Source organism: Kogia breviceps, chromosome 1 (genome assembly GCF_026419965.1).
Source record: "Kogia breviceps isolate mKogBre1 chromosome 1, mKogBre1 haplotype 1, whole genome shotgun sequence".
Classification (NCBI taxonomy): Eukaryota; Metazoa; Chordata; class Mammalia; order Artiodactyla; family Physeteridae; genus Kogia; species Kogia breviceps.
In genome coordinates, this window is record NC_081310.1 from 147,235,475 (window position 1) to 147,248,490 (window position 13,016).

Below are 13,016 nucleotides of genomic sequence, written 5' to 3' on the forward strand. Positions count from 1 at the left end.
TAATGACTGGGTTTGGCAACTATTGCCCTATAGTAGGGCTGGCTAATAAGTTTCATTCCTGGTGCTATTGTTGACTAATTAGTAGGTTATCTAGAGCAGTATGTTGAAACTGTTAAGGCTAAATCTGAGCTCAGCTGGGAAGAGCACCAGTTAGTGATTAGCCACAAACGCAAGAGAGAAGGGCGCTGGTGCCCTGGGTTTGCTATACTGACTCTATGTACTCAGGGCTTCCTCTGGGCTGGGGATTGTGTTACTGTTCCCAACTATTCATCCTCTTCCCTGGAAGAAGGTTCTACCTCCTTGCCCCTGACTGTGACGGTGTGGTTTGCAGTGCCTCTCAGTAGGTCAAGATTCATCTGTGTCCTACGGTCAGCTTTGGCCTCAGAATTTGTGTTGACCAAGAGAACGTGAGAGGTGGACGTGATATAGAGCATGTCTGAGTGCAAGTTTTATGAGTGACTGTTTCAGTTCTGCCTCTTGCTCTTTTCCCTGTGCCATGAGAAGTGTGTGTCCTGCAGGGACCTGGGAGCAGCTACAGCAGCTGACCCACCTCTGCTGACTGACGTGAGTGAGAAATGAACATTGGCTCCTGCAAGGCAAGCTGCTGAGATTTTGCAGTTATTACTGCAGCCAGGCTGACCAATACGACTAATACACTCCATTTCCAGAGTGAATTCTGGAAGTACAATTCAGTCCTAAACTGTCATTTTGCCTTAATATTAGTTTTAGTCTTATCAGGTTGACTCTTAGTAAACTACCTAGATCATGCCATTGGGGAGTTTCAGCTCCTTTCAAGTGATTCTAAGGGGCAGAGACTCAAAAGAAACCTCTCAGGGAACTGTGTCAGGATGGACCCCAATGATAACTGGAGTTACATCCCTAATGCCCAAGGGGGTGCAATGGCTGAGGAACACCTGTCATAGAATGGAGCCTGATCTCCACCTATTTCTGATGCAAATTACATGTGCCTCTATGGCCATGGAGAGCTTGAGCATTAATCTATGTCCTTGTGCAGCCAGTTCTGTAGTTTCGTGTGTGTCTTTGAATTTACATTCAAAAACACAGGTCCATGAAGATTGACCTTTAGAACCACTTTCCTGCAAATTGAATATCCCCTTATTTCAGCATGCTGACCTCTTGAGATATTGACCTTTTAACAAGTGTAAGTACATGTAAGTACAGTAACCCCCTATCTGATCTTAGGAGTCCTTCTCCTAATTTAACCATTTTTGGATAAGAATAGCCACTAGCCTGGTCACTTGGGTGAGGATCAGTGTCATGTGAGGCCTGGTCAGCAAATGTCATAGTCCTTGTGTGAATAAGCAATTCATAGGTGCCTAGAATTCAAGTAGTCATAAATATGGAAGCCGACCTTCTCCCTGTACGTCTCTATGGTTTGAAGCCTCCCCAGCCTAATTTCCCAGAGGATTACACTGCCCTTGGGTGCTTTGATGGTTTGTGTGTGAGGCTCTCTTTCCTCTGAGTCAACAGCTTCCTAATACTCTGGGCATTTACGGTAACAAACTTCAGGCGCAGTCATCTTGTAGCTGCAAAACTTTTCCTCTTACGTGTGTGCTCCCTCATCGCCTCTGCTCTTCTAATACAGCATTTCCTCCTTAGCATTTGAACTCTTGGTTGAAAAAAATGCTCTATAAATTAAGAGTCTGAGCTTTACCTCTCGTACCTCCTCCAGAGCTTTCCGCCCTCCAGAAGCAGAGGGGAGCACAGCGCAGCAGAGGAGCACTCAAGGCCAGCCGGTGGGGACTGACAGACTGCAGCTGGCAAAGGAACACAGTGGGACCAGCCACAGGTGACCGCACACAGCCAACTGGCTCAGGTTGTCACAGGAAGCTCAGGGGAGGCGGGCAGCCTCTGCAGCTGCTTCTGCTTGATACTTACTGGGAGTTGGGCCTTTCCCCCTCCCAAGAAAGACTTGCCTATCCTTGACCTCAAGTTGCAAAGCAGAGGAGAGTTCCTTTAGTTGTGTTAATCAGCAATGCAAGGAGTCAAAAAAAAAAAGGTACACTAAGAGACCAACTCTTTTGAGTTTGTCCATATGAAAGAAAATGCTTTTGGTCACCTTCCAAGAACGTGGTCTTGAGTGAACTAGACAAGGAGTGTATTCTTGGCAAATCTAGGTGCTGTTACTTTTCTATCCAAGTGAACAACGACAGAAAATATAACCAATTGCCAAATGGTTAATGCAAAAGTTTTTAGTGTTGAATTTTTGATGAAGTAAAACTTGACTACCTTTAAGGGGATTAAAGTGGCTGAAATGTTCTTAAATGTTTATATACACATTGCTGAGGATGTAAATGACCATCCTCCCACCTTCCACCCCCAGGCCTTTAGGCTGTCCTGTAATTCTCACTTATTGCTGGATCCCACCCCAGAATTTCTGATTCAGTACTTTGAAGTGAGGCCTGAGAATCTGCATGTCTAACAAGTCCCAGATCTGCTGGTCTGAGGACCACACTTTGAGAAACCCTGAGATAGGTAACCATCTTTGAAGGTGTGTAGATAATAGAGCCCATCTTTAATCAGTATTGAGTGGTTTGTAGGAGGTATTATCCGAGGTGGTGCTGTGAGCCTGCAGATGTTGGTGATTAAGTAATTAAGGGTAAGGCCCCAATCATAGAGTTGAAGGAATTGGGGATGGTGGGAGGGGAAGAGCCTGGAGACATAAGAAGGAAATGGGAGTGAAGGGAAGATTGAGGAATTCAAATGAGAGGGAGAAACCCAGCCTGACACCGATCTCACTGCCATGTGAAGTGATTGCTTTATTGAGTTTGATCGCTGAGGCGGTGACAAGAGCTGTACCTAAAACAGATGGATAAGGCCCTGAAGGTTTTATTGTATCCCCTTCTGTATTAAATAGCAGAAATGGACAAGTTCTTTGAACTTTCATAATGATACTCATTTTCCTTGACAGTGTGTATTAATCGCCAGATGGGGAGCTCTTTCTTTTGGGCAAATAAGGTCATAAAGATAAGCTGTGACAATTAAATGGCCACATTTCTTTTATTTTATCAATATGGTTGGAGTCTAAGTTGAACATAAGATGTACACAGCTTTTTCTTCTTCAGAATTCTAAGATGATTTTTGATGTCTAAGTTCACATGGAAACATCAAGGCAGAAAAAGATGCAACTTTAAAAACCAATTTTCACATTACATTTGATTGTCAAGTAATTATTCAATATATTATTTTGACTTTAAAAATTAGAATCTTGCCATATATAGGTGGGTGATATATGGTCATAAAGTCATTCGGATTCTGCCTTCCACCTATGGTCACTAGCAAAAGAATGTCCAAGTCTATTTTAAAAGCTTACTTAAAAATAATCATTTCAATGAAATAGCAGTAAGTAGGAATTATGATTCCTCTTTCTATGAAATGTCAAACATTAGGAGAGATAATATTAAAGTTCCCAAATACCTCCATGATAGCAATATTCAGGAAATAATATTTTATGGTAAACATTTTTAATAAACAGCAGCATAAAATAATCAGTGTTTAATATCGTCTCTGGTGTGTGAAATACAAATGCATATATCCTCAATATAAAATAAGCTTCTTGTCATTACAATTCCATGCTTGTCTATTTGAAATGCCCATAATAACAAATCAAACATTAAGTAATACAGTGATTAAATGCATGCAGTGAAAATAAGGAAAGATATGATAGGGCGAGATATCTGAATACTGCCATTATATATTTGAAGAAAATCTATATCGAGTTAAAAACAAACAAAGGAAACAAGGAAACAGACCAGATATAAAAATGCAGAGATATATTTCACTTCTGTGATACAAACCATAAACATAGTTTTGTGCAAAAAAGAGAAAAGATCTGAAAATAAAGTCATCTTACAAAACATTGTCCACAAAGCAAAAGATATTTTTCGGTCTATGAAAAAAATACTATTTTAATACAAAAGGGACTGTGTTATGTAGTATCACAGTGCTATTATAAAATACATTATTACAAGTGGTTTTGAAATTTAGTTTGCTTACCTTAATGACTTCAGTAATTATAAAATGTTTAAAATAAATGTTATAGTTCTTTATAAAAAACTAATTTGAATTTATTTTTTACCCATAGTAATGTTTTTCCAGAGTAGATATCTTACTGGCTCATGGAATGCTACTTTCCCTTTAAGGGACTCCTAGAAAAACTCAGGTTCACTGAAATTGCGTTTACTTAAAATAATAAATATTCTTGGAAAACAATTGATTGTCCTATGATATACAAAACTGTGGTTTGAATCTTCATCATTAAACAGTTGCATAGCAACAAAAGGATACAAATATTCTCCTCTACCTAAAGTTAAGAAATGTAACTTCTGAATCAGCTTATTTATGCCATAAAAATATGTCTTAATTTATTTCTGAATAAATCTGAATATAGCCAATTCTTTGTGTTCACAGTACCTATAAGTCCACATTTGTTGTCTGAAGATTCAGTGTTTGGGAAAATTGCAACACATTTTGGTAAACATATTGCTTTGATTTCTCATCCTAATTGAATGTTTTGTTTTACAAAATTGAAATGTCAATGTGCTTCTAAGTCTCTTACATTCTCCTCATCAAATATCATTTCCAGGAATTACTTTATATCCTGTAAGTCTCTTTATAAGTCTCTTCAGCTGTAAAATTAAAAAATGAGACTTTTGAGACATTGCTCTTAGAATAAATGAGTTATTCTTTTAACAAGAGAAAAATCAATCATAACATTCCTTTCTATATAGAACTTGAAACCCATAAGAATTCTAAACTTGGCAGAAGATGGCTAGCAGGTAAGGCATGAGATGCACATTTGATACCTTCCTTCCTTCTAACTAAGGCAAAAATGATCATGTTGCTTCTAGTTAACAGCTTAAAAATTTCAGTTCATGGTAATCTTTGAAGTGAGAACTCAGTACTTGTTTTTTAAAAATACTGTAATATTTTGCAAATAGAATTCATAGTCTTTGGATTCCAACTAACACTATGAATACATTGTCATAACTCTTGGTGCTAGAATAAAATCTGTGAACATTTCCAGATCAGAAAAAAAAAAAAAAAAAAGTGAGAGAAACTTTAAATTAACTACATATTGGTGTCAGAGAGTTTCCTCCTTCCCCAGAGTCCACTGATCATATGCACCCCCATACCTTAGACGGCTCATAAGCAGGAAGATGCAAGCATGGATGGGCTGGTCTGTAGCCACACCTCTATTCTTCAATGTTATTGGTCCAGGGAAGCTCCTGTGAGGCTGTCCCCATGGGAACTCTTGTTCCTTTCCCATGGATGCTGATCTAGGCCAAGGGGCCATTTTCCTGACCGTGCTGCCTTTGGTGCCTCATTTCTAATGCAACACAGTGAACTATCAACCAGCGGTCAATTTCAACATCCACATCTAGCCTTGTTATGATCTGATGCCCTACGTTATTTCAAGGGCTTGTGTAAACACACTGTAGAAAAAGCCTTCATGATCAACAGAGGAGACTCACAAAGAGGCACACTTCTCACGTTCCCAAAGAAGCCCCACTGTGTAGAAGGCTTCAGGGAAACTTACACTTATGGCTCGTTTCCACCTGGGATTTTAAATCTGGCCTAAAGTTTCCTCACTGATTCTGAACATCACTTCCATACAAACATGCATAGAGTCTAAACTGAATCAACATAATTCCTGAACATCTGTCCTGAAGAAAAGACAGCAGGTAGACAAATGCTATGGTATATACATTTTGGGGAGAGAACAGTCATGGCAGCCAAAGGTGAATACACAAAGCACCATTTGACTTTCCTTTTTGGTTTGATACTTAGTCATAAGGTTCGTTTCCTCTTCACTGGTTTGCAGTTTTCAGTACTTGAAACCAGATGCACCAATCCCAGTGGCATGGCCTACACCCTGATGGAGTGTTAATCCCACAATGCTTTTTTTCTGGCTGGTGTTTGCCCTGGTTGGTAAGACACAGTTAAACTTCACAGAAGATACTTGTTGCAATGTCTGCTAAATGAGAACCTTACTTCAATAAAAACATTTGAATATAAATCTTTTCTACGACTTTCTAGTTTTTCCTGTATACCACATTTACAAAAGTTGTGCATTTTACAGTTCTGCAGAAATCATAGATTCGGTGTGTCCATGAATGTTGGAGTCTCCTAGCAAAGATGGTTGCTTTGAGTCTGTTTTGTAGGGTTTTTGAGATTTGTTGCCAAAAACGGTGATACCCATTCCACCGGGATGATTCGGAATTGACATGTGTGGTAGTAAGGGAATATTTGCTTCCTGATTTGATCCTGATGAAGGCAGGCTGGTCACATGACCAGTACTAGTTGACCCACTGGCACTGCTCGGGGACCGGCTCTTGGGAGGTGGGCAGTGCTGAATCACTCTGGGAGGACCTGTTGGCTGATAGTGGGCTGCTGGAAACGCTGCATATCCAGGAGGTATTGGGTATCCATTGATGGGGATAAATCGCTGGTTCTGAGGTATTGGTGGGCTGATGAAACCAGCAATCTGGCCCTGTGGTGTAATACCCTGGCTCGGGAACATGTAATTGGGATATCTGGGGTTACTGAGATTACTCACTGGGCTGGCACTAAGGGAGGTTGTCTGCGTGGTGGCATTTCCTCCGGAAGGAGTAGTAGAGCTGGTATGACTTGAGAGTCCCTCCCAGGACCGAAGCCGGACATGAATATCTTTAAATCTTGGTCTCCTGGAAGGAATCTCATTCCAACACTCTGTCATGAGGCTGTACATTCTGGGGGGGCAGTCTTCGGAGCATGGTAACAGCTGTCGTTTTCTCACCATCTCGATCACTTCCTGGTTACTAAATCCATAATATGGCTGGAGTCCAAAACTGAAAATCTCCCACAAGACAACCCCAAAAGACCAGATATCTGAATCAGAAGAGAATTTGCCATACATGATGGCTTCAGGGGGCATCCAGCGAATGGGCAGCAAGGACTTACTCTGCACCCTGTAGTAATCAGCGGAGTATATTTCTCTGGAAAGCCCAAGGTCTGAAATCTTTACGTGAAGTTGCTCTCCGATTAAAATATTGCGAGCTGCAAGGTCCTTATGGACAAAGAAGTGGCTAGACAGGTATTCCATGCCGGCTGCAATCTGAATTGCAATGTGTAGAAAATCTCCATGATCCAGGCTGGATTTTACAGTCCCATCTTCATCACTGCTACAGCCAACATCTGAATGTGGGGACCGCATGATGAGGAACTCGTGGAGATCCCCCTGATTCATATACTCAAAAAGCATACACACAGGTTGTTCCTGAGTGACAGCCCCTAGAAGGCAGACAATATTGGGGTGGTGTAGTTCGGCCATCAGGGAGGCTTCCTGTTGAAATTCTGTCCATTGCTGGGGGTTGTTATAGTCTTTCAAGGTCTTTATAGCAACTAACTGAGCATGGTCCATGCCTGGGAGATAGAGATGGCCCTTATAGATCTTTCCAAAGGCACATTCACCCAATTCTTCCATAAAACGTACAGCAGAAAGAGGCAGCTCTTTAGCCTTGCTCTGTATGCAAGAAAGGAAAAGTGTGGTTTAAAACATTTTCTAAGGCAAGACATCCTGGCATCTGAAAGGAGGGGTGAGGCATATTGAGAAAGGTTCTGTACATCAAATTAATTACAACATTGTATACCTAGAAGTCTTTAGAATTGTTGGCTGCAACTTAGGCATAGGCAGATTTTTGTCCATCACTCCCCTATCCCTCCATCCACACCCCCTGCTCCAACAATGGTTTCCTGCTGTTACCCAGAATCTTGCTACTCAAAGAGTGGTCTTGGGAAGAGCAACATCAGCGTCACTTGAAGCTCACTACAAGTGCAGACTCTTGGACCCACCTCGGACCTACGGAATCAGGATGTGCATTTAACAAGACCCCAGGTGATTTTGGTGAATGTTAGAGTGTGAGAAGCAAAGCTGCTGAGGATACAGCTTTAATCCTTAGCCTGGCACTTAAGAGTGTTTGTGATCTGGTCTTACCCTTGCTACACCTCTACATGATGGCATCACTTTAGTTGAATAGGTCTCCTCATTGTCCACATGCAAATGTCATGCATATTGCCTAATACCTTTGTTCTTCCAATGCTCTCCTATTTCTAAGGTATATATTGAGCTAAAAGCCAGAGAAACCAAAACAAAAGACTTTTCTGAGGTGCTCATAGTAGAGGTGGGGAGGTTTGGAATGTGCTTCTCTCTACTTATCGAATCCTTGCTGTGAAACTCTCCCTGACCACTCTGGTCTTTGCCTCCTCTGGAGTCCTTCTGACTTTACCTCCTGAATGCCACTACGTGCAGGATGCAATGAGGTGACTGGCTACACGCTGACCTCCGCAGCCACAGTTCAAATTGGAATCCTGCCCTCTCCACTTACCAGCTGTGTGACCCTGGGTACAATATTTAACCACTCTGTGCTTCAATTCCCTCACCTATAAAATGGGATGATAATTGTACTTATCTCGTAGGGTTCTTGTGAACTTTTAGTAAGTTAACATTTGTCAAGTGTTCAGTATGATGTCTGGCACATGGTAAGGGCTATTTAACTTTTAGCTATTATTACCTTGCTATTGCTGCTCTTTTTATGAATATATTTTGTCCTCTCAATCAGATTTCAAGTATTTTTTGTTTTTGGCCGCACAGTGTGGCATGCGGTATCTTAGTTCCCCAACCAGGGATTGAACCCACGCCCCCTGCATTGGGAGCGTGAAGTCTTAACCACTGGACCTCCAGGTCCCTTCAAAAACCTCCCTTAAAAAACCTCCAGATTTCAGGTTTTTGAAGGGGACTATTGCCTTTCGAACCAACTGACTATCTCTATGGCTTTACAAGTGGGTTATTTACTGATTGACCTGAAAACAGACAGGAGAAAGCATCTAGCTCACAATGAAAATAAATATTAAATTGTGACATTTGATCTTGACAGTAAACGTCTATTATGTCATGTGTTTTTACTATTTTTTGAAATTCACCTCCGATCTATCCTGACATTTAATCTAATTTGTTAGGGCAAACGTCATAAAAGCAATGCATTTGTACCTAAACTGATATTTTAAATAATCCTTTTAAATGCACTTTAAATCCTTATTTTTTAGAAAAAAGTACTGCTGTGAGTATCCCAATTGAAGCTGATAATTTTGCAAATACATATGGAATTCAGAGCTCTCTGTACACAGTTTAAGTCAACAGTTTAGAAAATTAACTAAAAATTTTCTCTAACCCAAACTCTACTAATCTAGAATTCACGATGATTAGCTCTGTTCTAGGCTAATTTTTGCAGGGCAAAATGCCCATTAACCTAATTATAAGTATAAACAAACTTGCAGCACAATACCCACTTAAGAGGATAAAATAGAACTGAGAATTTTGAAACATTAATTCCTCCATGCAAATAATATTTCTTATCATGTATAGGTCTCACTAATTTGTTAAAGCAGATTTTATGGGGTTTATATTTATAAATGTCTTATAGTAAAGTTACTTCTGCTGAAAGTAATGGCAACTTCCTGCTTTAAACATTTAGGCAATTAAAGCTTATTAATACAGTCCTATTAATTATGTATTGTTTGTAATAGATTAGAAATAACCTAAATGTCTACTTAGTGGAAACTGATTAAATTAATTGTGGTGGAGCTAGTAAAAAGAATATTATACATTTGTAAGAATATTATACAGTTGTAAGAACAAATGAGTACACTTTCTATGTACTGATATCCAAAATCCTACTACTAAGTTAAAAATAAAAAGCAAAAGAACAGTGAATGCTGTATGGTGCTTTTGTGTGAAAGAGGAGAAAAAGAATAAATATATTCATATTTCTTCCCATAGGCATAAAGAAACTCTGAAAGGATACTCAAGAAACAGCAGTGGTTATTGGGAGGATATGGAGGTAGGAACTAGGAGGAGGGGGGCATAGGTGGGAGATTTTTCACTTTATGCTTTTTTATACTTTTGAATTTATGAACCAGGTGAATATATTATCAATTCAAAAAAGTGAATAATTTAAAATCATATGACCCATCTTTCTATCTGATTGAATCCAGGAAATTTATTCTGCAATCACAATTCCTTCACTATTTTTCCTTTTGCTTCTAGGGTGAGGATTTTGTGGTTGCTATGGAGTTCCTCTGGGAGAACAGAACGTAGGTGATGGGAAGAGTAACCAAGCCTACTTTTTAACTCTTGTAGCCCTCAGATTGATTGTGCTTTCGTGGCCAGAGTAATCCAAAGTGAATTTTTCCCACATGACATTACGATAGGGATTACCATCAGAACTTTACCTAATGATGTAAATGAATCCAATTTATGTGAAAGTCCCTTGAATGGCATGGTAGGTATTACTTACTTTTTGACCTAAACAGGATCCCCCATGCTTTTGGTGATAGAGAAGGGTAAGGGACTGAGTAATAAACTACTTTTGAGGGAAAGTGGAAATGAGGAACTAAACCCAAGGAATATTAGACTGATCTAATGAGGCGTTAGGACTCTTCCCCCTTGCCCTGCTGAAGCTAACCCAGAGGCAGTGTGGGGTAATTCAAACCATGTAACCTTTGGACTCATACAAATCTGAATTTGCATTTTGGACCTGCCGCTTTCTATTATTAATAGTTAATATTTATATAGCACTTACTATGCGCCAGACACTGTTCTGAGCACTTGACAAATATTAACTCATTTACTATAACAACCCCGTGGGATAAGTCCTATATATCAGGTGGCTGACCTTGGGTGAGTTTCTTAACTTTTCTGAACCTCTATTTCCGTATCTATAAAATAATATAATATCTAGCTTCCATAATTACAGTAGGGATTAAATGCAACAATGTATGAAAGTAATTTCCACCTAATAAGTGCTCTTTAAATCAATTTTATTATCCTTCTTAGGGAAGTAATCCAGAAAGTGGAGTCAACACAAATGATTTAGATCCATTTACAGCCTTAAATAGCTCCAGAAAGTCATCTATAATTCTATGTTTAAAAAACGACTGTTTAAATTTCTTCTTGTTAATATTTCTCTGTTCTCCTGTAGTTGCTGGTTTTTAAAGAGATTCTTTAAAAATGACAGAGACTCTGTTTTGGAACCCGAGGGTGGGTAAGAATTTGAGTGGCCTGGGGTCTGCTCCTCTGAGGATTCTGGAATATGCGGATGGAACAAAGACCCATGTGGAAGAGTGGATGGTGGCAGATGGGAAAGGAAGCAAGCAGGCCAAACTGGTGGGGACTGGACGAGAAGAGGAGGTGGACGGGACCTTGGCGCTGGCCTGACACATGGCCCCTGGGGCTTCACGGCTAAGAAAGCCGGCTGCATTCCCATACACTGAAGTAAGAAAATTAGTTCTCTGGTATTCACCTTTGGAAGAAGAACTCTTACTCTTGCCATTTTACAGATGGAGAAAGAGGCTTAGAAGAGTATCAAGAATTTTTAGGAGAGCCAAAATTGCTGCCCTTGTGTGTACAAGGCCTTCTGTTTGAAACCAGAGAAGCTGGCTGGCCGGCAACCCCAGTTGGACACAGCATGTCTCTGGAGGCTCAGCCTGGGGCCTGACACCTTGCAGGGCTGTGAGGTCAGCCTTCAGTGTGTGGTCACTCTGTGGAATGATAATTGTTCTTCTTTCTCTCTGTTCAGACACATGAAAAAGTATGTTTTGACCCAAAGTGTGTCTTGTCATAGCTCACCAATACCTGGTGGGCCAGACGGCATAGAAGCCCAAATCATCTCCAGCTGACGGAAGGAAGGAATAGTTCACCAGAGCTAGTCAGAACCAAATTTGGGGATTTGCTTTGGAAAAAAAGCACGGAAAGTAACCAAAATGACCAATTTCACAAAAACCTTTCCTTGGAACACCTGTGCAGCAGCCAGCATAGAAATACCCAGAAAAAAACTGCTCAGAGCTTGGTTTCAGGGGAACAATTTACACAGTGATTTGCAGTTTTTAAATGCTCAAGTTATTTGGTACAAATGAGTCTTAACTATAGACTCATTTTCAAATTTTACATAAATCCTGACCTAGTTAAAAAATCATAAAAACCCTTAAAGAAGCAGTCAGTAGACTGTACAGTGACGGCAGGAAATTAGCTGTATTGTTGAGGAACAGATGGTTTACATTATACAGACCCTTTAGGCTAAACTTGTTTAGGTCTGGCATATTGTAAATTATATTTTGGTAATGAAAGTGAAATGACCTCTGCTTGACCTCAAGTGGGGTTTGTCTGCTTGAACCAATGTAGTGGAAAACTATGAAAGAAAATGAAGTCATAAAGATTTGGCAGTTCAATTTTGGCTCATTTCAAGTTAAGGGGTTATAAATCTGTTTAGTTTTTGTTTGACAAGTATTTGTCATACAGGGATGTACAAAATGTAAAGAAGTGTAAAATACACATGAGGCACGATGCCAAAGTAAACCAAGTACAAAGGAAAACTGGAATGAATAGGGTCCTGGGCTCCTATCTCTTTATCACTCCCTCCATTAGTTGAATGACAAGATGGGCTCCGTTTATTATATGCTGTAAGGCAATTAAGTACCTTAAAACTGAAACAGGCTTTCAGTTTAAATGTTAACATTTTTACTTCTCAAAGTAAACACACATCTGCCTCAGTGAGGTTTAAAAAATTATATAATTTTTTGGGGGGGGAGAAAAATCAAAGTTGATGTAGAAGTTGATACATTATTCTAAAATCCAATTGTGTTTCTTCCCCTAGACATTTTTGAAGAACAACTGTATTCAGGTTTAAATGAGCTCTTCACTGGAGGAAAATGAAGGGAGAACATTTTAGATGTGAGTCCTTAGATGTGAGTCGATGTGAGTATTGCAGTCCTGTCTAAACAGCTGCTAGAGAGGCAAGGCGGATGTTGGTGGCTTCTCTCACCTGAGTGAGAGACGTGTGCCCCTTTTAGATCCATTAACTTTAGGTATGAAAGCAGTGAACCATGGGTAGTTTTTAAAAATTGTAATTATGTAGATGGCAGATGGATATGGCGGACAGACTCAGTGACTTTATCTCTTC

At 39.9% G+C, this 13,016-nt stretch overlaps 1 protein-coding gene across 2 annotated transcripts in view; it reads right to left on the reverse strand.

Moving 5' to 3' along the window:
* Positions 1–3,028: 3,028 nt before the first annotated feature.
* The window catches only part of ROR1 (receptor tyrosine kinase like orphan receptor 1), a 400,273-nt gene continuing 390,285 nt past the window's right edge, over positions 3,029–13,016 (reverse strand). Inside the window, exon 9 of one of the 2 annotated variants that reach the window (XM_067006696.1) lies at positions 3,029–7,525. In XM_067006696.1, the coding sequence (XP_066862797.1) occupies positions 6,098–7,525 (1,428 nt within the window). In that variant the 3' untranslated portion in view covers positions 3,029–6,097. The remainder of the gene's footprint in view (positions 7,526–13,016) is intronic. The other variant, XM_067006694.1, reaches the window with a different exon arrangement.